General features: G+C 30.4%; 2 protein-coding genes across 2 annotated transcripts; both read left to right on the top strand.

The window, feature by feature from the left end:
• Positions 1-172: 172 nt before the first annotated feature.
• LOC119676076 (la-related protein 1-like) lies at positions 173-21,719 on the top strand. Its single transcript, XM_038087304.1, has 4 exons — positions 173-273; positions 459-1,514; positions 21,006-21,169; positions 21,710-21,719. The coding sequence occupies exons 2-4, from the start codon at positions 621-623 to the stop codon at positions 21,717-21,719; spliced, it is 1,068 nt and encodes a 355-aa protein (XP_037943232.1). The 5' UTR covers positions 173-273; positions 459-620.
• LOC119683257 (la-related protein 1) lies at positions 21,253-27,140 on the top strand. Its single transcript, XM_038096895.1, has 5 exons — positions 21,253-21,327; positions 21,710-21,774; positions 21,842-22,701; positions 23,728-25,895; positions 26,000-27,140. The coding sequence occupies exons 3-5, from the start codon at positions 21,875-21,877 to the stop codon at positions 26,827-26,829; spliced, it is 3,825 nt and encodes a 1,274-aa protein (XP_037952823.1). The 5' UTR covers positions 21,253-21,327; positions 21,710-21,774; positions 21,842-21,874; the 3' UTR covers positions 26,830-27,140.
• Positions 27,141-27,390: the final 250 nt, after the last annotated feature.

The following is a 27,390-nucleotide window of genomic DNA, read 5'->3' as shown; positions in this document are numbered from 1 at the left end:
TATTTTATTAATGCAAATGCAAATGCAAATCAGAACGACGTTGTTGTAACTTGTGCTGCTCGCACACATAAGCAGTTCACCGAGCATTACTATTTTTTGTTGTATGTTTTTATTCAATATTCGTTAGTGTGGGGCAAATATTGTGTTCCATACATAACCTCAATTACTTCCTATTCTTGTATTTCATACAAATCGTGCGTTATGTGCAACTAAAATACATAATAATAATCAAATTGAATGAGTTATTAAAGCAAAAAATTATACACAAATATTGTAATTATAATTAGAAAAGGTTTTCGATTTTATAAAAAATAAATTTTTCACTATAGTTTATTTTTTTTTTTTTTTTTTTATTTCGTTGGTTTTGCAAAAATGAAAAATTAATTCAAATGAAAAAATTTATTATTCCTTATAGTGTGTGCATAATATTATTAATAAATTTTTGTTTTTCTTTACAGTGTGAAATTAACAAAATAACATATAAACGTTTATTGTCTATTTCTGGGCAAGGAAGCATCAAAGAGTTTCCGAGACGTATTAGAACGATTGGGAGGAGGTAACGTAAAGCGCAAGTTATACGCACGTTACAGCACTCCTACAACTGAATTCATCGACAAGTTATGTCAACAAAAGAAGAGATTTTACCAACGGCCGGATCAGTACCGGCTAATACTGAAGTAACTAACGCTACTACTGCAACCGCAACTACTGCAACCGGTACTGCCGCCAGTAAATCGTACGCCAACGTTTTGCAGAAACCAGAAAATAAAGAAAATGAAACCAGTAGTGCAATTGTAAATTCTGTTAGTTTGGATAAGGACAATAAGGATATTAAGGATAATAAAACGGCTGTTAAAACTATTAAATCATGGCGAGAAGAAATTGCAGTTGGCACTACAACCACTCTTGCGGATAATCAGCAAGCAACTACCACGGATGGTTCGACTGCTGCTGCTGCTGCGGTGGCTGGTGAAAAACGTGCGGCAAATGTGGACATAACAGCTGAAAATTCTTCTGAAGTTGATGACAATACTGATTTCGTACCGGTTGTGTCTCATCATAGGCGTGAGCGCAAGAAGCCACGTAAGGACAAACCAAAAGAACGAAACAGTAATAATGGCGAGAGGAATGCTGGTAATGGTAATAGGAATAATGGTGGAAATGTTGGAAATGGTGGTGGTGGTAATGGCGGAAATGGTGGTAATAGAAGAAGCAATACTAATGGAGAAAAAGATGAAAATAATGGCGAAGGTAAAACTGAAAATAAACGATATAATCGAAGGCATCGTGGTGGAGGCGAACGTAAAGATGGTCAAAATGCTGGACCTAATAGGAAATCTAAAAAAGAACGTAAGGAGACATCACCCAGTGCTAGCGCTGATACTGCTAGCAGTGGAGTCGAAGCGAAATCAGCTGAAGGTGATACACAAACTTCAAGCGCACCCAATGCTGCTGCAACCACACAACAGAAAAAATTTGTAGCTGCACCGCCACCAAAAGTTAATGCTTGGAAGGTAAGTGCAACCATTATTTATTTATCGATTTTAAGACAGAAAGAGTTAGTAATTCGGTATAGTTATCGACAGGACATCAGTTGTAATTTGAGTCCATAAAATTTCACATTTTGTTGAGGAAATATTTGAGTTTAAAATGTACTAGTTTTCTTTTTTTTGTTTATAAACAAAATTTTAGATAATGCCATTTCTACAGTCGTAAAGACTATGCTAGGAATTAAGTCTTTCTAGTCTTTGTACTATTCAAGTGAAAATAGTTGTGAATAGAGTGAATATCTGCTGTTAGTGGTATGACATAGAGCATGTGAATACATGTGGTAATAAGGAATGGATGAGATGAGTGGATAGGTTTTAATTGAAGCTAGTCTGAGTCGAAGCGGAGGAACCTCTTCACTACAGTTGAAGCCAAACATCATAGGTTTTCTTCACGTTGCCTGATAATGATTCATGCGTTAAAAATGTTAAGCGTTTCAATCTGTTTCCACTCCAAGAGTACTACAGTACATAAAGAAGAGAAAGTAAAAATTTCTCCAATAAATGTTATATATATCGGTTGCAACAATGATATTAATTTCGGATGGGATAGTGTGTATTTTGTACCGGTTTCAAGATTAGTTTAGATTACAGATTAATAGTATAGATCACCGATAAAAATATATGAGAAATAATATTTGTCCAGCGTTTGAAAATCAATTTAAATCCAATAATGAATCCTAGAAATTCTTATAGGATTAATGGATACCTTTGTTAATTAGAATTAAAATGATCCAGTAAGAAAAATTGTTCATGTTCCTTTTAATTATATAAATCAGAAATAAATCTATATGGGATAAGGTCTTAAAGTTGAGGATCTAAGGTCTTAAAGTTGAAAAAAATATACAGAAATATTTGGACCCTATCGGGTTTATCAATATCATCATTTGTTTTGTGGAGTGAAGCCTGAATGCTTCAAAAATAATACCAAGAGGAAATTAAAGTTAGGTTTGGTATAATTACAGTCGGTGTTCTTACCTCATAAATCTTTTGTCTTGGACGTCCATGACGTCAGTGTCAGTCAGTGTTTTGGTTTAATCTGTTTGTAGCAAACGTTGTATTCGACAAACTTCAAGCATGAAAAACTGAAATTGCGTTTTAAAAATAATAAATACTAAAAATGTAAACAAATAATCGTAGAATGACATAACGTAAAATTATGCGTAAAAACTCATAAAAGCATAAAACATAAAAAATGGAAGACAAAAAAAAAACGCAAAAACTTTTATGTGCTTAAAGCTTTGTTTTTTTTTTTTTTGTTGAAGTTTTATGTTCACTGAAGAGTGCGTAAACACCCTTTAGAGTAACTTTGCCAGAGTCTTAGTGAAGATTAACAAATATCGATTAGTAGTGCCATAAGTAATAAGATCGTTAGTGGTCCTCTTCCAAGTCGCTTAATTATTGCGTTCACATTATGAGTTAGTTTGGGGTCCTCTTCCAAATCGCTTAAAAAAATTGTGTGGATTCTATTGTGGTGTTGACATCATGAGATAGATCTCTAATCTATTTTATGTAATATTATTAATTTTATGTATACATGAAATGATAATGAAACTGTGGAAAACAATCCAAATAGGTTTCAAGTTTAAAAATAAATGTCAAGGTTATGAACATACGTGAAAGCACAAACAAAAAATAAATTTTGTGAATAAAACATAATTAAAAACACATTTGTTTTATTCAAACTTTTTCGCACCACACGTCTTTTCCACTCATGGGACAATTTGTTCTAACTCTAGTGATCCAATGATCTCTAGCGCACGATCAGCAGTGTTAGACGTGGGTTTAAAAAATAAGGGGCGGTAAAACTGAAATTACAATATATTTGCATAAAAAATTAATGAAAAGTAAAAAATAAATAATTAAAATTGTTTTTAAGTGCTGATATTAAACATTTGGAGATTATTGTTTGATAGACAATATTATTTAATAGAAAAAATTATTTAATAGATTATTGTTTTAAATTCTAAAATTAATTTTTAAATTAACAAAAAAACATCTTCTCGTATTAGTCAATTATTCTTAATATAAAAAATTTATTAAAATAGTTACGGAGGGAAGACATCCGATATTGGCAGTCAGATAATTTCAAAAAAATTTCAAAAAATTTCAAAAAAAAGTGTTTTACATTAAAAGTGCTTAGGCTGACCAGATTTTTCCACTGTTGATCAAATAAACTTACGAAAAATATGTATGGCCCAGCATTGTCATTATGAAATACTTCACCAGATATATAAAAATTGAAGGTTAATTTGCCGATATCAGTCATACCCTCATAACTTAAAGAAAAAAAAGGATTTTATAATAAAAGTAATATAGAACGCCAGGTTTTCCCAGTGTTGTTCAAATGAGCCCATGAAAAATATGTGTGGCGCACCAACGTCATAATGATCATAATCGCTCACGCAACAGAGAAAAGATTTGTCGATATCTCTTTCTCAATCTTTAAACAAAAAAGGTTTTTTTTATAAGTTAGATGAGGGATTAAGAATGAGAGTTTTTAAATAAGTTTTTGTTATAATCCCAATAATTGCTTATACTAGAGATATAAATCGTTACATACATATACAGTTATATAATTGGTTGAAAATCAGGGCTTCAAACGAGAACCGAACGGAAAAACGTGATATTTTTGTCGGAGCGTAAGCCGGAACCAATCCGTTATATATTTTTTTGTTTTTTAACAGGAACGGTGAAAATCCAGGTTTTCTTTTAAAATGCTTTTTATATTAGTTCAATGTATTCATTGACTCAAAATTGATCTATAGGTATATGTTGGTGTAAAAACCATTTTCTATAATATTATATAATTTGTTACATTAAAGCTCACCTTTCATGCCGTTAATTCCAGTTGTATTAATTCTTTGTTGGAGTTGCTCTGTCTTCACCAATGACAAAAAAGATTTGCCAAAGAGAACTAATATTGTGATAATACTTGTCCTTTAAAGTTGGAAACACAAAAACGTAGAATAGTTTTTGTCTATTCAGTTACAGAATATATCCATTAGCATCTCTATTTTATCTAATATTACACTTCATTTGCAAAGATGGCTTAGCTGAATCTGTACTAGATTAGAATTACTTGGTGTGGTTGAGTTGCTTTACTTATGCTTTATAAGTATTGTTCTTAAGGATTATATCATAAAAGTTTTTGTTTCATCTCTACTTTTTATGTCTAGTAGATGACTAAAAATATATATAGATACTGATCAAGTGTTTATAAATTGAGTCGCAAGTAGTTAAGGTCAGGGTCTATACATAGTTAAGTATTTATTTACTGTGCGTTCTTAATATGAAAATTTCTTCTATCAGTTATGTTTCAAAAACAGTTAATGGTATTTTTAGCTATGGATGACAAAAATCACATGAAACAGATTAAAAGTCAGTGCAACTACAAGTACATGTTTGTCTGAGTAGAACTATATTATATATGGTATATGATAAATTGTTCCAGAATCATCACATTTTATTTTAATACCAGAAACTTAAATTGAAGTCGATTGAGCAATTCAAGTTATTAATAATTTATTCTGATCTGCTGAAATTAGTGCTGTTTAACTGTCATGTTGCTAACTTTGTTGCTAAGTTGCTTAGCAGCAATAAAATCGAAAGTTTTTCAAAATAATTTTTCTGATAAAATGAGTTTCTTATACAGTAAATAGTATGCATGTGTCTTAATTTATCTATCAGAAACTTCTTGTGAGTGGTTTTATTGTCATTGGCATTTTAAAATGCTAATCTCAAATCTATTTGCATAATATTTTAACTAACAAGGTCAACATACTTGATACGTATTTGTTAATAATTCACTTTAGAATATTTTGCATTTTTTTATAATACAGAAATATATAATAGCACCTTTTAAAAAAGCAGTTATTGATAGTAAGGCCATCTATTGGTAATTATAAGCGCCGATAGGGTAGATCCTTTACTGATGTAAAGTCAAAATTTCAGGACATTTGGAGGATTAGAAGACGAATTATTGCGTCTGTAAAGACACAGAAATCTTTGAATTTCTGAGATAGTAGTTTAGTATTTTAATTATCCCAAATTTGTTAAATATTAGTATTTAAGTAGTTAGAAGCATTAACTATTTATATTCTAAATCAACTCTGCCAGAGAAATCCATGTAATCATTACAGCTTCAAGAACGTTCAGGTCTACGTCCCTGAACCGCTTGTTAATGACAACCAAAAACCGTTCGATACCTCCCAAAAGGGCTTCACAGTCAGATCCCAGCAGTTTACAACAACAACATTCAATAATGACCCCCGTCATCTATTAGTCCTACTAGACTAGTAGGCCTCTTTTGCTGCAACTGTTGTCTCTGATCGAAGAAATTTCATTCATTTTTAAATAATAAGCAGATTGTCACCCCTTAAAGCATATTGAATATAAGACGTGGATTGTATTTTTTTTTCTTCGAAAGAATATGAATAAAAATCTTATCTTCTTCCAAGCAGAGACGATGTCAATTCTGACAATTCGGACAGACCTATCTTTATACAAACGAGTTAATAATTTTTCCTATTGCTAAATTATTCTTATCAACAAAATATTCAATTCAATAATGAATTATCGTTTGTATTCCATCAACTATAAAAATTAATTATGCTTATCTTTCTTGAATTATTGTACGTTAAGTGATTTTTAATATCATTCAAGTACTGTTAAGAAGTCTTTTATATATTTTTAACCATGTTCAGTGACGGCGCGAGGTTAAATAATGCACAAAGTGCAAAAATTTCCTAGCATAACAACAGGGACTTGAGGGCCCAGTGGAGCAGGGTATAGCAAACATAAAATATTTTTTGTGCTATAAATGAATAATTAAATTTTGTACGATTTTGTTGTGTTTTGACTTCGCAACTGTATTCGACCTTTCGGGTCGGAATGTCCATTAGTCCAACTGCTGTTATTCTAATGTCACTTTTATTTTCTGGTTTTCTGTTATTTGTTGGTTTTCATTATATCCCTTTGTTGTTGTTATCATTGTTTTTTAGGTCCGTTCCACACTAGCAGCAAAAAACACTTAATGTCACTACCCATCCCTATGACCTGTCTCTTATCACTCTAACCTATTTCACAACCGCTAAAATGGCATAGTGAGCCTTATGAATTTATAGTTGCGTCTATAGACAACTATGAATGTTAGTAAATATTAATTTTGGTAATCGGTAAATTAATAATTTTTAGCATAAATTTATTTATTGAAAATTTTTAAAATATAGTAGTCGAATAGTACCAACTTTAAATGTTAATCAATTATTTAGTTTTTAGTTAATTTTTGTTGTTGTCTTTTCATTACTATTCGAACCCTTTTAACTTTTAAATAGTTTCTTTTCGTCATACGAAGCAAAAAATTAACATTAATTAATTAGTTTTTATTTAAATTATCTCTTAGTAATTGTGATTTAATCTGATATTCCGGTCATGTCGTTGCAAATTTGTCGACAGATTTTAGTAGTTAGCTATTTCATAGCAGGGCTATGAATCGAAATTTTTTTTCGTTCCGGTTCAAAGCAAAAAAAATATTCCGGTTTTTGCTCCGATTAAATATCAGTTTTTTCGGTTTTCGGTTCGAAGCTCTGAATTTTTTCCGTTTCGGTTTTCGTTCCGGTTCAAAAAACAAAAAAACTATATCGGTTCGGTTCCGGTTTGCGACAAAAATATCGGTTTTTTTAGTTCGGTTCCGGTTCGAAGCCTTAATACATAGCTTTTTACTTTTTGTGATATCGAGGTTTAAGGTTGTAAACTTCTTACATTGTTTTTACTAACGAAGAGTACACGCCATTTGGATGTAATTTTATTAAAATACATTTAATTTCAAATACACGCCAGATATCGCATCTACTTGTGTATGGTTTTTATATACAAATTTTTAGTTTTAAAGTCATATATTTCACAAACTATGCTATATAGGTACATTCTATTTAAATTTAATTCTTTAATCTATCTTATCTCTATTTTATCTATAATTTATCTATTTTATTCTATTTTATTTGAACTTTAAACCATTTCCAAAGACTGATTAAATTTATTTTTTGTATGAAAGAGAATATAATAGAAATAAACAGGGTTTCGGCTCTTGACGGATCAGAGCACCGCGATTATAGTTATTCTTTTGTGCTGGTACAGGATCTAACCGAACAGAAGACATTTCGTTCTTTGAATGAAAGTCAATTTTTTTAGAAAATGATGTTTATGTTTTTTTTGTTGGTTATATCTGTTGAGTATTCTTCTTCTATCGCTAACCTCTGTTACCATTAACTTGTTGCTATACTTGGAAGATCAAAGGTAACATCTAAGGTCGCCATCAGATGTCATCATGCCAAAACGTTGGATGGTAACAGACTTCTCTTCTCTTGTCGTTAAGCTCTGTTGCTTAACTTGTTGCTATAATTAGAAGATCAAAGGTTAGATCTTAGGTTGCCATCAGATGTCATCATGCCAAAACGTTAGATGGTAACAGACTTCTCTTCTCTTGTCGTTAAGCTCTGTTATTATTAACTTGTTGCTATACTTAGAAGATCAAAGGTTAGATCTATGGTTGCCATAAGATGTCATCGTGCCAAAACCTTGGATGGTAACTGACTTCTCTTCTCTTGTCGTTAAGCTCTGTTACCATTTACTTGTTGCTATAATTATAAGATCAAAGGTTAGATCTATGGTTGCCATAAGATGTCATCATGGTGACAGACATCCTCTATTGTTTCATATCTTTAGTCTAAACCAATAAAGCTAATACTGAAAAAGAGAAAAGTTTAAAGCTATGTAATATCATATGAAGGGTAAAACGGGCCAAAATATGTGGCCACTTTGAATAAAAGTTGGCCACACCAGTGGTAAACAAAAAGTGTTCAGGCAACACCAGTGCGAGCAAAACCAGTTGAACTCGTTGCTCTGCAGTCTTTCGTTCTGTTCGAATTTTGGCAAATTTTCAAAGTCCACATTTTAGTTTTAGTTCTTAAGCAGATCAGTTAACTCTTAAGTAAAACAATATTTTTAAATATATAAATTTAATTAATTTTTCTAATTCGAAAATTATAAAATTATAAAAAAATTTCAAAAATTGTTTATCGTGGAAAATTTCACAACAGTCGTGTGCTTTTCGCTCAGAAAACGTGGAATTTTTGCTTGTGTAGATTTGAAATATTCAAAGGAATTAAAGCAGAATGTGATAAAGAAATCAACAAGCGTATAAGAAAATAAATAGTGTGATAATATTTAAATTAAATAATAGGAATTTTCCCCCCCTAAGGCAACACTCATTTCAGAGAGGGGAAGAGGTGTCTTCAAAATACTGAAATGTTTGTGAATTTCGTTTTCGTAAATGTAAATGTGCTTTGTGCGGTTTCTGCCTTTCCACTGTTTTCTGTATCTTAACAACAACAAAATAAAGAACAACAACAAAAACAAAAACAATAACAACAACAGAAGGAGGAAGAAAGCAACAGTAACAAAATGAAAACAAAAGTAATGTGCTTTATTTTATATAATTTTTTTTTTTTGTATTTTTTTTACCTTTTATTTTATGTATTCTTTGTGCATTTACTTTATGCTTTGTTGTTCTGTTCTTTCATAAGAGAATATGGTATATGGTATATGGTATATGGAAAATTTAAATTGACAATAATTTAACTGATAACTGCCTACCGCCGCCACCTTCCCTGCGATCGACACTATCTTTGTTTACTCCCCGCTTATTCTTATCTTTATTGCTTTGTTATTTATGGTGACTGTGTTTTGTTTTTGTTTAAATAATTATTTTTATAATTTTATTTACATTAATTTTTTTTTTTTTTTGTTGATAAGAAAGAACATGCACTCATATTTTACAAGAGTGATTGATATAATTAAGACAGCCGGTAATATGTATGCTAACGTTAAGGTGACCAGATAAAATATAGATCACAATACCGTAAATTTAGTTAGAATTTTAAATTAAGCTATAGATTTAAATAGTTCATTTAAACTAGTTCGGTCATGATCAAATAATGAGCAAATCATCCTTGAGATATTGCTTATATTCCCTTTTTTATGGTGTTTTTGATTGGTAAGTCTGGATTCAATCTAGATTTAATCTCGATCTGTAAAATTTTGTTGCCCAATCGAACATTTTTAGAGTCAATCAATCAATCAATCCAGTACGTTCCCATGGGAAGATTGGACCATAACGAACTTTTTCCAACTGTCACGATCAAAGTGTGCCCGATCCATTGCCATTTACGCTTTTTGATTTCGTTTGCTATGGGAAGTTGGCGGCATCTTGACCATAGTTCGGAATTTCTGATAGTGCGGGGCCACATTTTTAGAGTAATCTAATATTATTGTAGTAGTGGTTAGTAGACATTTATATTTTTCATAAATACATACATACATATGTATATTGAATATAATCACAAATCATATAAAACAGCTGTTAATTTCAGAGTAATCTTGCTACTCTGGCAAAATATCTAGAGCACTATAAATTAATCTCGAGTGTTAGACATTTCATTCGAGATTTACCAATTGAAAAACAAAATTGTACAAGAAATGCATTAAAAGTTTATTTCGGTTGAAAAATTACCCCAGATTTACCAAAAAGAAAACGGCATTATATAGTCATTTAACGCATTAACTACCAGACAAGTTCAAACTTGAAATTTTATGGTAAAATTTCCATAGTAAATAGTAAAATAAAAATTACTCTCATTTTTTTTTCTTTATCTAACGATTCAAATTTATTTTGCATTATTTCAACATTATAGTCCTATGGGACCCAACGCCTTTTTTCGCCGGTGTCTAATGGCAAGTAACTGTTACTATGGCACCGGCTTTTGTGAACACATGTTTTAACAAATAAATTAGTTTTTATTTCTATTAATTTTAATTTTTATTCAATTAAAAAAAACTATTTTTTGAACACTTTATATGTCTGACAAGGTAAACTCGTAGATAGATGACAACTGCTCGAAATATGTATTTTTAAGCCACAGAACAACAACAAATTACATACGAAAAAAATGTCTAAAATTGGTTTTTTAATATACTTTGCTGTTGCGTCACTGTCTTCTTTTACGTTAACTATATTATATCATATTATATATGATCAAATAAAGACTGACGATATCGATAAGAAGTTATCATATTCCAAAATACGATATATAATAAATTAGATTGTGATGATAGTCCTAAGAATGGGACTATTAATGGGATAAGATAGTTATTACAATCAACAGTAGAGTAAAGACGTGAGATTCTTACGTATTGTTATCAGAAAAGCAAATTTTGATAAATTTTTTGCCTCTTGTATATATGCTTTTCTGTATGTTTTAAAATAAAAATAGCATATCCTGTTATTCACATAGGTTCCTAGACACATGGTCCAGTTAAATAACTACTAATCAGCTGCTTTAACTAAGGTGTAACCTGTTCAGTATTACGTTTTCAGTGCTGAAGAGCCATTTTGTAATGGCTTATAATGATTTTAGTCGAGGTTGTGGCTATGTGGGTGAAAAGAAAACTGTGCTGAAGCTCATGTGTCAGTGTCCATAAGATCTTCGGGACCCCTTTTCTGACCCACCCAACAGAGCTGTTATCTTGTAGAATTAGTGATTTAGCCAAGTTTATAGATTATTCAACTTCTAATAATTTTTTTTATTAATGAAAGTTAAGTAAAAGCTAAAAGAAGACTCCATTCCATCTGTTAAGAATTGTAGGAGATGATGTGGATGTGTAAATATAAGATTTTTGCTTGAATAAAGTATTATCCTACATTGTGGTAGATGTTTTTTAAAAACTATAACACGTTCATTATGAGATTTTTATATTACTTCATATATATGTCATACGTACATTTTGTAAAATATTATTTAATATTAAACAAAAGAAACATTCTGGTTATTTGTTTATATTTTTGCCGAATTTTGAGATTTTTTATAACATCTGTGTTAATATAAATATTTCCTATAATAAATATTTTTTAATGTGTTATAATTTTATAATTATCATTATTTGTACATTTATATATGTATATACAATTTAAATTTAAATATATACAATGCATCAATAAAAAAAATGTATCATTTTTATATTTATTTTAATCTAAGTTCATATTTTATAATGTGACCTCAAAATAATTTGCATTGACGTAATTTGAATTAAATTTAATATAAATATATTCGGACCATAACATTAGGTGCTATTTTTAACAGATATAAAAGATTATAGGGCTCAATTTCCTATTGCTTTACTGATTTTTTCAATTTTGACTTCATTTTAATAAACTTTAATCATTAATTTAGATTTGTGAGGTGATTATAATAAGCTATTATTTTAAATAAAATTCACTATAATATACTATACAATAGTATAAAGTCTGATAGAATTAAAGCAATGTACTTGATCATGAATCATTTTAATATTGTATGTGATAATATAGGAAACGTTGTGATAAGTCGTTAAGTAGAAATGAACTTTTCTTTATGTATTATCTACTCTTACTTTCATTTCCAAACACATTAATTTCTTCATACACATTTTTTCAATTTCTTAAACGATTTCAATAAATAAATTTTTAAGTGACTGAGGACCCCTCTCATTATTGCTGTATAGTCATATCTAGGATTATTATGTAATTTAATACTTAAAGCTTTAGAATATGTAAACAAGATAATTTTCAGTCGCTCCATTAAAATAAAAGCTCTGTTGATTCAATCAAAAATGCGTGTAGGTTTACGCCTATATAGTATATAGTTAGATCAGCATATTCAGTCTCATATCAGTACAATGCAGCAGTATATACTCAAAAACCCTAACTTATCTGAAGCGATCTCCAATTGAAGGATATAGTTTATTAATTAATTAAACTATTGCATTGTATTGAGTTTGCAATATAAACTTAATCTAATCTCGCTATAAAATAGTTATTTGAGTTATCAAGAACACTAAATTTAGTGTTCTTGGTGTTATTTTTAGTTTACGATATTATGACAAAGTTCCAGAAATGAAGCCCAAAGAATATAGTAACTGCTAATGTTACTGCATTCGTGTTATCTTATATATAAGAAATAAATATTCGGGTATAGAAGTACCCATGTCAGAAACCTGTTTAAATATGTTGTCACGACAATGACTTGGAATGCGGTTAACCAAAAATGACATTGGTCGAGGTTTCGGTAAGAAGATTTAAAATATAGAAAAAAATAATTTAGTCGAGAAATAGTCTGAAATGAGTCTTCTTCTATTTTGCTTGATCAAACTCAAGTTTGTATCTAAAGCACTTTTTCTTAGTAGTGTCTGTGACCACTTGGATGACCACTGAACCACTGTAATAAGAACTCCGTTGAATTCTGATAACTATTAAGTTATTTAGATGATTTTATGGAAGTATACTTTGAAGCCCAGCATATCATCCAGACGGAAAAAATGAACAAAATGGATCAGAAGTCAGTTCTGGAAGTCAGTTATTATCAACGACTAATTGCTGCTAGCAACTCCCGTAGTAGTTGCATCATTTGTAACTTATTCAACAACTACAACAGATAAATGTCTGTCCATTGAAGATCTTATATTGAATCAAAAATGAGGTTTATCATAATCATAAACGAATCTTTAAAGTTTTTAAATACAATAATTTATCTTTCCAATACTGTCATTCTCTGACCCTTTTTTTTTTTTTTTTCGTTTTTGGTCCCTATTTTCAATTTGTATCCATTGTATATATTAATTAAATCCCAAGTGAAAATATTTTTTAAAATTTCCTCTTATATAATAATTTTGAATTACCGATAACGATTTTCACAGTTTTTTTCCATTTTTCCCTTTTTTCTATTTAAAGAATTAAATAACATGTGAATAGCACATGTAATTACTTACATAAACTGATAATTTTTCATTCTAATCAATCAATCAATTCAATTCAATTGCTAAAGACTTAAGAAAAAAATCTATATTTTTTATAAATAAATACATTTTACAGATAGTCACCTAACCGTAGAGATAGCAGTCTAGAAATTTAAATTGACCTATTGGGAAATTTACTTAAATATGTTGATATTCCGACCCGTCACGTGTAGAGGTCAGACTGCTATTATATGAACTTAATTTAAAAAATAAACCCAACATAGATTTCTAGGAAATCTGAGAGAGGTTTTTTCTATATTGCCAATCAATCCATTTAGTATTTTTAAACCCTCATTTTTGCAAGACAAAAGATTTTGGGTTTAGAAAAAAACCTTAAGCCGTCTTTTAATTTTGAGAAATACGAGGGTGGTTTGATAAGTCAGTGACTTTTTGAATTTTTCGCGCAGTTACTCCAAATGCAACAATGCTGCCGTCAGCTGTAATCTACCAGTGGGCAACTTTTTCATTTTGAGCAAGATACGTCCATCAGTTGGTGTTTGATAGCCATTCAAAACAGACAACCTCGTGCATTTTTACGATTTTACGAAATTATCCCTGATTTTGAACCTACATAATTTCCGGATCGTAGCTTTATTGGGGCTGATCTATAATTAATGTTCTCATTAATATTTTGTACATGAAGTAAAAAGTGCTTAACAAGGACAAAATTCCATATAGCCAATACAGAGAGTTAGTTTTAATAAAGAGATTCTATTAGATTGCAGAATGTCACATTCTTTGTAACTCTCCGACTAAGCTCTGGTTCAGAAGTAGTGGACTTGGCTGGGAGCTCTAGTCCCTATTTGATATTAAGAACTGCTGAGGCCCATGTTATGTAGAATGTAATGGGCACGTCAAAATTTACCCTTTTGGGATATGATGAAAATGCATGTTATGCAGAGTGTCACATCAGTTTGTCAATTTCATATTTTTACTATTACTTTTATATTTCTTCGTTGTGCCTAAATTTGAAAGAAAATATATACATACATAGGTACATACATAAAACACGGCTTTGATTGAGTGACGAGGCACATATAGCCTCGGCTTTCATGACCGAATTTAAACCGACATTTGTTTTCTTCTGTCGCTTTCAGTTTTTTAATTTGTATTGAAAGCAACAATTATTTTGATTTTGACGTGGCCGTGACACTCTACATAACATGGGTCTTGACCAAATGGATATATTCTGCACTTCTTTTGAAACTTTGAGTACAATCTGATTGGTTACAGTCAATTGTAGTAGAAAAGTTCTATACTGTTTATAGTTTTTTATTTTTATATGAATTTTTTATTTGGAGATTTTTTCTATCTATCTATGTCTATCTTTTATGATATTTGAAGTATGAAAGCGAATTTTCATTCTAAAAAAAAGGGAGAGTATCAAATTTGAAGCATATAAAAAAATCTTCAGTATATTATTGGTATTTTTTTTTTATTATCTATTTAATTCTATAATAGAATATTTTTATAATACTGAAAACTGAAAATGCCAAAGCGTTTAGATAATAAAACGTAAAGGACGCCTAACGAAATATTAAATCGTAGTTAATGTTACCAAAACTCTGCAGTCCATTGCATAAATGACTAATACTTTTTTGCCTTATATTTTGGTGTTCCACAATAGAATTACTTGTTATGTTATTTTATTTTTAAATTTTTGGAGTAAAAACAATAAAAATAAATAAACAGAATACAATCGTTGAAAATTGCATTATTTTTTCCATTTTTCTGTTTCGTTAAGTCGTTGTTGCAACATATCACGAACGAATACTTTTTCTGACCACTGTATCTAGTTTTCTTCATTTTAATTTTTTTTTTTTTTGGAGCACTGTTACAGTGCAGTACACTTTTCAAAATCTAAACGAAGCTAGCGAAACTATATTTAATGTTATTGAACTGCAATGATGATAATGAAGCTTGAAGACTAGTTTTCCTTCAATTTAAATTTAATCAAACCACGATTCTTATACCCTTCACACTATTCTGATTACATGATATGCAGAGATTTTGGTAAACTTTGGCAACCATTTAAACGAATTGCCTTAACGATATCTATTTGGTTGTTAATCTATCTTGTGATTCCATGAAGTCAGAAGTCTGTCTATCTGTTAGTATGAATATTTTATAGTTTACTATGTGTAAGTGACAATTTATTGATTATATTTTTGCATTCAAAATTGAAATATATGAATAAATTGTTAGTTTCTATTAAGTAGCACCAGTACAAAATAAATGTCAGGACTAAACTCATATTTGTAACTACTACTACTACTCTACTAGTAGGCTAGTAGCCTACTAGGAGGCTACTACTCCTGGTTTAATAAAATAAAGACTTAAATATAGTAAATCCTCTAAATAATGAAAAATCAAATACTTGATATATAACAAACATACCAAAAATGTTCTCTATATATAATGAATATTATATATAAATGTTGAAAGGCGTTGACAATGTACCTTTTGTTATGCTGAATCTACTATATCTACTCATATTTAATTTTTAGTCAAAAATTATATTAGTATGTAAAAGGTTATTAGAATATTAAATCTTGACATAACAAACAAATTTTCTTCAGAAAATATTTATACACTTTTGTGGTGATAATACATTTGAGATAATATGATCTTCAAAAGAGTCTGAAGATATAAAGTCTTCAAGAGTATCTGAAGATATATAGTCTTCAAGATTGTCTAAAGATATATGATTTTCAAGATTGTTTAAAGATACATGGTCTTTAAGACTCTTTAAAGACATATGGTCTTTAAAAGTGTCTGAAGACATATGGTCTTTAAGAGTATGTGTGGTCTTCAAGAGTATCTGAAAATAGCGTCTATATCAATAGATGATTATGCAAACAATAACGCAAACAAAATATGTGTAGTAAGGAGAAGATACAGACTATATAAGACATGAACGCAAAATATCATTGATGACATATCATTAACTTTTCGATATTGTCTATTTAAATGGATTGGTCTTTAGGTATATTATCTCCATCTGTCTAAAATATCTTTCATAAAGGATCGATTCTTGCCCAACTCGGATCTTTTAGATTGATCGAAATATTACAGGTAGTTATTTCGTTAGTAATAAAAAAGACTTGTAACGTATACAGTAGATATATGTGCACTACGAGTATTAACTGGTACGATGTGACGAATCAATGTTGCAATATGCTTCTCTCTAAATATTAGTTACAATCTTTCCAGTAGCACTAAACTTATCAAATGGAACTATGCTTGGGGATTTTATGTAAATCGATCGATAAGTAATGTTCTCATTAATATTTTGTAGATGAAGTAAAAAGTGCTTAACAAGGACAAAATTCCATATAGCCAATACAGAGAGTTAGTTTTAATACAGAGATTCTATTAGATTACAGAATGTCACATTCTTTGTAACTCTCCGACTAAGCTCTGGTTCAGAAGTAGTGGACTTGGCTGGGAGCTCTAGTCCTTATTTGATATTAAGAACTGCTGACGCCCATGTTATGTAGAATGTAATGGGCACGTCAAAATTTGATCTTTGGGGATATGATGATGCATGTTATGCCACTCTCTGATAATTAGTTACAATCTCTCCAGTAGCACTAAACTTATCAAATGGAACTATGCTTGGGGATTTTATGTAAATCATGTTTACAAAAGGAACAAATTGGTTGGCTCTTACAGATAGCGCCCATGCAAAATAGCTGTCGGTAATAAACTTCTACTGATTGATTTGGGTTTATATTAAATAAACAAATTTTAGCTTTTCGGTGAAAAATAATGTAGTAAGTAAATAGTCACACACACACACACAACAACTGATATGTACGGGTTATTGTAGTTATCTCTTTGAAGGGTATTAGAGCTTCGGCAAAGCCCCGGCTTATTTTGCTTCTATTAGAAAACTCGGTCGGTTATATGAGCAATGGTTCGACCGACCTTTCACTATTTTTAGATTTTTATTGACTGATAAATTGTGTTATTTATTTACAAATGATTTAAAAACACCTCGACTGACACCACTTCTAACCCGTCTCTCCACTCAGAGCTGTGAGTAAGAATTCTTATTTTTAAGTTTTTATGGTGTTGTGTAGAATTTTACATAATTAAATAGCGCCTTTCAATTTGAATTTCTAAAACGCAATAAATGTGTAAAGTAGAAATTATTATTATTACTTATCAACGACAGCGAAAAAAACACGTTTTTCATTTTTTACTCCAAATTCTCTTGATTTTTTACTCTAATCAGCATTTGCAGTGTATTTGCTTAGTTTTATATATTTTGTTGTTTGTGCTTTTTTTGCTTTTGCCGGTTGCTGTTATATTCGCCACTCAACAAATACGTGGTTCAGTATCACTTTTGCCGTCGCAAGTGGAACTTGTATAACAGTTTTGTCTTTTCAAGTGGATTGGTATAATAGTAATAGTATACCCAGTACCAATTTCTTAAAGTGTATAAATGCAAATAAAATTTATTAATTAAATAACAGAAAAAAAAATAAACTATAAAAACAATTTTGTTAATAAGAAAATAATTTATTGAAGGTATTAATAATATATACTACTAAATTTTTTAAATAAAAATACATATTAAATAATGATAATCACTTGTCCTGATCTGATATGTGTTAATTTATAATAAAGTATTCTATTCAATATTTATGAAAAATATTATTGTTTAAATGTTAATTTATTTCTCACATATATTAAAGTATTAAACTTTGATATTATCTATTTAAAGAACTGATGGAATATATAATTTTCCATAATTTGTTCACTCAAAAAAAGTTGGTCTATAAATTATAGTTTGAGTTAAGAAACGTGACTGTTACGTGTGGAACTTTTTCAAACTGTCATCACTTGGAATAATTAATCTAATTTAACTTAATTTGTTATTTGTGATTTGTTATGAAGTGTAAAATTGTTGGGCTTCTAGTCATATAATTAATTAACCCTGCAATTTTTATGTAAAGCAACGTTTTCTTTTCTAACTGTGTGTATCTACTACTAATTGAAAGTCCATAAAAATTATCTTACGTGTTATGTAGTGCAGGTCTAACAATTTACTGGTATCGTGATTCTATAACATATTTCATTTTGTAATTTGGAATCTCATTATAATAATTATAATATAAATTTAAAGTTCAACTTTCGATATAGTTTTGATAATTCCGGTGCTCTTTAATTGCTATCACTACTATGTGTATTGAGGATTTTAATTCTCCAGTTGTAACGAAGTAGTTACAATAATATAATTAATTTTTATTTCAATTTTAAAGATTGAGTTCTACGTTCTGTTTTATGTGTTATCAAGTTCAAGTTCTTATATGCTTATGGACTAGTAGGGGCTTAGATGAACTAAATATATGATTTTAATTTTTTTATTTCAAGTTTTGATATTTTATGTTCATCTTAGCACTCGTGTTATCAAGTTTAAATATATCTCCCATATAAGATACTTACGGATTTGTGTATAGACTTATGTGAATATTATAATTAAATTTAATTTTTTTGTCTTAATTTTTTATATTATATATTATGTTCTGTTCACTTAAGTCTATACAAATTTATAATTATAAAGAAACCTGTAAGCTTTTGTAATAACTACGAGAATCTTTCACATATTCTATCAGACTATGATTTCTATCATTAAATTTTAATAAACTTACCACATTTGTAAGATTTTAATCCACCACTTGATAAAACATTTAAATTATTTTAAATTTTTAAATATTCTAGAGTCTTTTTATTTGTGTTTTTAAATTATATAATTACTAATTAAGATAACATAATATATTGTTAATATATTGTCTATCAACACTAAAACTAACTCTACAATTATATGTGTGTCCTACCATTTATACACCGGACCTCCACATACATGTTATACTTTTGCCCCCGTTAATTTTAAATATTGTTTTGTTTTGAGTCGAATTATGTTGTTGTTGTGAGTCGCTGGGATCTGCTTGTGAAGTTCTTTTGAGAGGGTGTCGAACGGCACTTGGTCAACGAGTGACTACGGGACATAAATCCGGCCGTTTTTGGAATCGAGTTGAATTATCGTTATGCTTGCTTGCTTGTGTAGTCGCTTTTTGGGAGTACTGAACTATAGTATTATTATCTTCAATACATGTTCGTCAAACTTGACGGGTGGTTCTGATATGTAGGATTGACTGTTATTGGAACCGGTATTATTGGTGTCGTTGTACTTGTCTACTGAGCTTATATAACTTTGGTATCAATTGTGAGTAGCTATAGTTCTTATTAGGTGCTATATCGCCGGTTGTCCTATAGGTTCCAATCTAACGCTTGAGTTGGGTTTTCGCTAGCTTTGTAAATGATGTACTACCATTTACCACTACATTTTAACTTTGGATTTTTCATCTGTTAAATTTAGCAACTCCACTTCACACTTTCAATAGTACAGTATTACAGTTAGAACAGTTTTTATACTTTCTTATACTTTTTTTTATCATTTCTTTGCTTTACAATTTTCTTGAGTGGAAAATTTTAAACTTTAAAATGAAAATTAAAAATAAAACTTTATTTTTTTTCCTTGCTTGGCTGACGGTTGATGCAATTTTTGAGATCCATTGGCTGGCCTACGTGCACAACGTCACATGTTTTTTATTTTTATTTTCAAAAAACATGTTTTTTTTGTTTTCGTCTTATGTTTTGTTATGCTCTCGTGTTTGCGCCAGTCACAAATTTTCCATAACAAACAAACAAGAAGAAAAACCACAACTGCTTCAAGCTGAAAACAGCAACAATAACAATAACAACAACAACAAACACAACAAAAACATGTGTACACATCACACGAGAGGGTTGCATGCACAGTAATTACGTAGTCTCTTTTGCTCTGCTTTTTTTTCGTTATGTATTTTGTTTTCTGAATTATTCCTTTTTCATGTTTCTTTGTCGCCCAAATAATGTAAATGTAAATGTTTTTGTTTTTGTTTTGGCTTTGGCTTTGTTTGAAAAATCTTTATTTTTCGTTGCTTTGCTCACGTAGTCGTCGCAGCAAAAAGAACGCAGAAGACAATTCTTCAGTCAGAATTTATTGAACAGTGAAACCGACCGCTTCGCAGTTAGAAAAATTCAGTTTTTAAATTAAAATTTTTTAAAAAAATTATTACAATTAATTAATTAAATATTGAAGAGAAGAAAAAAAATCTATTTGTGATATATTCAAACAGTAATGAATTGTATTGCAGCCACAAAAGTGTTTTCTTTATATTCAATGACAAGTGAAAAATATTTATTTTGCTCTACAAATAAAAATTCAAGCAAAGAAATAAAAAAAATAATATTAATTAAATATAAATTAGGTAAATATTTTTTCACTTAATTTTAATTTATTTTTAATTTAAAATATATATATTTTAAATAAACTGTGTCAGGGATAATAAGAGTTGGTGGGTGACCTGAGGTTGAGGTGGTAGTCTCATAGAAAGAAATGTGAGAGAGAAAGTCGTAGCAATTTTTTTTTTCTCTAAATAAATAATTCACTTGTATTATTCTATATATAAAAATAAAACTTATAAATAAAAACAATATTTTTATTTATTTTTTTAGATAAGTAAACAACAGTCTTCAAGTCCAAAAACTGGTTCCTCGCCTTTGGATAAACGTGTTTTCCAGGCAAGAAAGACACAACAACAGCAACAGCAGCAGCAGCAGCAGCAGCAAAATCAAACTGACACAAACAACACTAACAACACTAATAACAGCAACAATTTACAGAATAAAAATAACAAACAAACAACAGATAAAACAACAACAACAAACCCCGCAGTAACAACAACAACAATTGCAGCAACAACAACAGCAGTAGCAGCAGCAGCAGCAGTTGTAGAAACAACAACAGCAACACTAGCAGCAGCATCGACCTCAATTGGTGAGTTGAATTTATTATCTCCTCTACCATTTTATTTTTATTTTATTTTTTATTTTAATTAAGTTTTTATTTTTAATTATTTTTAAAATGGCGTCTTTGTATAAATTTGCTCTCAACCAAAAAAAAAAAAAATCTTACAAAAATAAAGTAAGAAAATTATTTTCATACAAATATTATTATTAATATTATTAAAAAAAATTAAGCAAAGCAAGCAAAGTTTATTTATTGCGTTTCTTCTGTTTGGGTGTGTCCAACTTGCAATACATTGACACCGAAAAAAAAAAAAATAATAAAAATAAAAATATATATTTTTCTCCATTCCATTTTCCAATAATATTTTTTCATTTTTATTATATTTTTTTTTTTCTTCTTCAACTTATAGAAGCGACTAAACCGGAACCAGTGACTGTGGGTGTTGCAAAAGACAAAAGAAAAGCTAACCAAAAAGTAATGACACTGCAATTTCATTTACTTAATTTCCCATTTCCTAACCAATCCATTTATTTTTTTCTAGGCTAGCGATTTTAGTAACGTTGGCGATTGGCCAATGCTAATTGGCTCAAAATCCTCAAACAACGAAAATAGACGTTCAACTAAGAAACGTTCAAGTACAAATAAAGAGAATCCGTCTGCTCAGAATATTGAAAGAAAACAGTCTCAAGCCGGCGCTGCTGAAATCACATCAGACGCCGCTGATCAGTCTTCTTCGAGTGGAGCAAATTCTAATAAAAGTCAAACGCAGCAAAATGTGTCCAAATCCCCACACTCATCACAACATAGTGGTGATGCCGCAACAGCTACTACAACAGCGGCAACTTCCTCAGGCACCAATGGCAACAATAAGAAAATTCCCAAGCACAAGTGGCGACCTTTGCCAATTGATTTGTCTAAATCGAGCAGAACAAAACCGATTGGCAGATCAAGGCGTCCACTCTCTAATCGGCAAGAACGTTGGAATAATCGCGACCAAGGGCAAAACGATGGACGTCGTTCAAATGCAAATGAACGGGACTCGTATGATCGGTCAAAACAGTCTACCAGCACTTCTACGAGGATTGATTCCTGGCGTAGCGGCAGCGGGTCCGAACGTGTCGATAGAGAAAACGACAAGCGTGGCCCGAGACGTTACCGCACGTCGTACCGCGGTGGTCGCCAAGGCCGCGGCGGATTCTCAAGACAGGGACCAGGTCGTTCGTCAAATCGCCTACCACGCCATCTGTTAGCTGGTGGAGATTACGCTACGTTTTTATCGGCCGAAGGTGCCGGTGGAGAACAGTCTTATGTGCTTATGGGCACACATTATTATGGTCCAGTTCCTGCTGCCTATATCGAAATGGACGCTGATAGCGTTAAGGAGGCTTTAAAGAAGCAGGTGTAAGTATTTTTTTTAGTTTTCAATTTATTTAAATTTATTACATGTGCTCGTTAATATTAAAATATACAGTTAAAGCTCTCTTAAACGAGTATGTATAGAGACAGTAATTTTATCCGTTTAAAAGAAATGTATGTTTAGTTATGAAAACTAAGAGCTAACAACATACAATGGTTAAGAAAGATCGATTAGTAATAGCACCATTTAACAGAGCTTTCACTGTGCTATCGTGTTATATTACTATTTTTTTATGTCATAATTACTATATTATTATATTATATTATTATTTATTATATTATATTATTATTTATTATATTATATTATTATTATATTATATTATATTATTATTTATTATATTATTATTTATTATATTATTATTTATTATATTATTATTTATTATATTATTATTTATTATATTATTATTTATTATATCATTATTTATTATATTATATTACTATATTATTATGTTGTATTATATTACATATGAAATAATATTTATTATGTTATATTATTTTTTTTATAATATCAATTTTATTATGTATATTTTATTGTTTATATATTATTATATATATTTTATTATATATATTTTATTATATATATTTTATTATATATATCTTATTATATATATTTTATTATATATATTTTATTTTATATATTTTATTTTATATATTTTATTTTATATATTTTATCATATTTATTTTATTATATTTATTTAATTATATTTATTTTTTCAATTCATTTATTTTTTTTTATATTTGTTGTATATTATATATATATATTTTTCTATTTTATAATTTTTCATTTTAATTATTTTATTATTTATCATTTCATTTATATTAAAGTGTACGTATATATGTTTTTTTATATTATTGTAGTTATTATTCTTGTAATTATTATTATTATTATTCTTGTAATTATTATTATTATTATTCTTGTAATTATTATTATTATTATTATTATTGATATTATTATTATTGATATTATTATTATCTTGGTAAAGTCTAATATAAATTTTGTTTTTTTTTTAGTGAATATTATTTCAGTGAAGAGAATCTCACTGGTGATTTCTTCTTGCGTCGTAAAATGGATCCCGAAGGTTGCATTCCAGTGACATTGATTGCATCCTTTCACCGCGTTTTAGCGCTAACTACTGAAGTGGCTCTTATAATAGCGGCAATAAAAGAATCAGAAAAATTAGAACTCTTAGAAGGCTATAAAGTTCGTACAAAGACGAATCCAAGTATTTGGCCAATAAAAGATGTGATCGAAACTGCACAGATAGTGAGTGCAGTTCATTCATCATTTTATCCTAAGAGTGAAGAAATCGTTGACGAAGCTTATGATGCAGCAGAAGAAATTGCATCTGAAGCTATTGATCTGTCACCATTAGAAAAGAGTAATGAGTCTAACATAACGGTGGATGTACCTGAATCTTCAATGCCACCAATTCTTACTTCTACAATGGCAGCGCTTCCTTTAACTAGTATACCACCACCACCAATACCTCGCAATCCACTCAATCTTACATCGTCAATAATATCAAATGAAAATACGACAAATGAAACCACTTTACCGTCTTTACCACCGGTAAATGTTATAAGTGCATTGCAAGCCGAAGCGGCCAAACAAAAATTGAAAAGTTCCGATGCAGCAGTAGCTGAATTGGCAGATCATTTAAGCGGTTTGGCAGAAAGTGTTAAAGCAGTTGTAGATATCAAGGGAACAACTTCACAACCAAAGTCTTCTTCAACTACTCAGAAGCAAAACAATATGAAGAGTGGTGATGCTACAAATAAAGAGGACACGAATGCAAAGCAAGTGCCAATAGAGACAGATGGAGTAGATCCTGATGGTATGTGGAAAGAGGTAAAAAGACGATCAAAATCAAATGCTTTAAAAGATATTAAATCAACAAATCAAAATTCGACACAAATTCCATCTCAATCGCTTATCGCCACCAACAAAACCAACAATAAAAACACCTCTACATCCACATCCAAATCATCCACGAACAAAATCGATACGAAATTCACCGCCACCACATTATTACCATCTAATGCCTCCGCCATTGCACAATCTTCCCATTCCTCTAAAATAGTTTCTGCAACATCCGCTCAGTCTCATCCATCAGCTACCATCGAGAAGGAAGAATTAGATTTCCAATTCGACGAAGAGCTAATGGACCCCATACCAGCTACCGGACGCATAAATAACTTTACTGAAAATTATTCTGATGATGACGAATCTGATTACGAGTTTGCTGATAGAGATATAAATAAATTATTGATTGTTGCACAAGTGCAGAGAGTTCCAAAACACGAAGGTTATGACCGTACTGCGGATTTCACTTCACGTACAAAAATTACACAAGACTTGGAAAATGTCATTAACGATGGACTAGCTAATTATGAAGAAGATTTATGGACAACAACTAATGTAGTCAACGAATACCGTACTGTAAATGTTATCTCGCAAAAAGACTTCGAAATGCTTGCTGGTGGTGCACGTTCTCAACGTGTACAACAACAACCTCCACCACCCCCTCCTCCAGCCTATGATGATGATGACACACTACTTAATAATACGTTAAATTCAACTTTGAATTCGACGTTGAACACAACAACAAAATCACGTCGTGCACGATTTTATGCTGCGCCAAATACACATTCAATTGATTTGCGTACTCCACGGAAACGCAAGACACGACATTCATCTAATCCGCCTGTAGAAGCTCATGTTGGTTGGTTATTGGACTCAGTTGAGCACAGGCCGCGTACTACTTCTATGGGGTCTTCTGCAGGCACTTCGCCTACGACTTCTTCATACGGATCTTCAGTACCACAATCATTGCCTGTGTTCCAACATCCGTCGCATTCGTTGCTCAAAGAAAATAATTTCACACAACAAGCATATCATAAATATCACTCGCGTTGCCTTAAGGAACGTCGTCGTTTGGGATATGGACAGTCTCAGGAAATGAATACATTATACCGATTCTGGTCCTTCTTCTTGCGAGAAAATTTCAATAAAACTATGTACAACGAATTCCGTACGCTGGCTTTAGAGGATGCGGGTAATGGATTTAGATACGGTCTAGAATGTCTTTTCCGTTTCTTTTCATATGGTCTAGAAAAGAAATTCCGACCAAATGTATATTCAGATTTTCAAGACGAAACTATCGCCGATTACGAAACAGGTGAGTTCCATACTTAATGTAAGAATATGCACTTTGTATAACAAAATTATCTTTTATAACATGTTGAGAATTTGTAAATAATATATTAAATTCTATAATTTTAGGTCAACTATATGGTCTCGAAAAATTCTGGGCTTTCCTAAAATACTATAAAAATGCAAATAAACTTGATGTTCAACCAAAATTGAGTGAATATCTTAAGAAATTTAAAACTATAGAAGATTTTCGTGTTGTGGAACCTGAAATTAACGAAATGTTACAAGGCGTTGGTAAACTCAACAGAGGTCGTAGTTTCCAGCGCCATCGAAGTGTGTCTGAGAGTGAAGGTACGGCTGTGGTCGTATCGCACGGTCGAAGGCCGAATACCACGATTACGAATAGAAGTGACTACGTTGGTCCTCGTGCACAATTGCAACCACCCATACATAATCATAACCAGCAACAACAGCAGCAGCATCAACAACAACAACAAAACAATTACAATCATTATAATAATAACAGAAGACGCACAGGTTCCTTCGGAAGTGGAAATGTCAGAGTTCGTAGTGGTTCTCTGGGTGATAAACCACAAATTGTTAATCGAAATTATCGTTATGGCTCACCAAATGATTTGCGACGTGGTGGTGGTGGTGGCAGCAATACAGGCTTAGCAACAAAAAACCGTCAAAATCATCATAACCATAATCATCATCAACCACACTATCAGCAGCAGCAGCAGCAACAACAACAACAAAAACAACCACATAAGTCGAAATCAGCACAAGTACAAAATAAAGATTCCACGACCACGTCCGTTGTGAATTCAGCGCCAGCGCTGAAAACCACGGCGGAGCTACAAAATAAAGTAACTTCCACAGACTCGACATCAGCAGAGGGAACCATTACAGCAACAAAAATGAAAACAGTGACAGCATCGTCATCATCAGATAAATAAATAATTTGAATAATAATTATTCTAGAGAATTTTTTTATATGTTATTAATTAATTAATTTAAAGAAAGGTACACGTTTAAACTGCCGGAGTCCTATGTTGATGTTTGCCGTGTGAAATTCATAGTCGCTTTTAAGAAAATGAATTCGATATTCATTTTTAATTTAAAATTTAGTTTATAAGATTTGTTTTCCTAAGACTATTATTTTTTTTTCTAAATTGCTTTTAATACTTTATAAGTGGCGTATGCGACCATTTGAAACAAAATCAGAAAAAGTAAAAAAAAATTAAATTAGTTAAAATTAAATATAATTGCTGGCAAAATATTTAGTATTTATTTATATTTTTATTACTTGTATATTTTTTATATTGATTTATATTTTTATTGTTATATAAATATCGTAACTGACAAAATTTTAAGATGTTTAATATGTTAAAAGTTAGTCCAATATATATAAATATAAACATATGATAATGATAAACATACTGAACCATAAACTTATTCTAAACTTATTAAATTTTTAACTAATATTTCTATATAAATAAACAATAATTACGTATGTA

The sequence above is a fragment of the Teleopsis dalmanni genome, chromosome 2 (assembly GCF_002237135.1).
Source record: "Teleopsis dalmanni isolate 2A chromosome 2, ASM223713v2, whole genome shotgun sequence".
In the NCBI taxonomy this organism is placed as follows: domain Eukaryota; kingdom Metazoa; phylum Arthropoda; class Insecta; order Diptera; family Diopsidae; genus Teleopsis; species Teleopsis dalmanni.
The sequence above is the reverse complement of the archived record's forward strand: the minus strand, read 5'-3'. Positions and strand labels throughout refer to the sequence as shown.

Coding starts and splice junctions, on each gene's coding strand:
- LOC119676076 (XM_038087304.1), top strand. CDS start 621: ATGTCAACAAAAGAAGAGATTTTACCAACGGCCGGATCAGTACCGGCT. Junction 1,515..21,005: donor CAAAAGTTAATGCTTGGAAG/GTAAGTGCAACC, acceptor TTATTTTTTTAG/ATAAGTAAACAACAGTCTTC.
- LOC119683257 (XM_038096895.1), top strand. CDS start 21,875: ATGCTAATTGGCTCAAAATCCTCAAACAACGAAAATAGACGTTCAACT. Junction 22,702..23,727: donor GAGGCTTTAAAGAAGCAGGT/GTAAGTATTTTT, acceptor TTTTTTTTTTAG/TGAATATTATTTCAGTGAAG. Junction 25,896..25,999: donor TATCGCCGATTACGAAACAG/GTGAGTTCCATA, acceptor CTATAATTTTAG/GTCAACTATATGGTCTCGAA.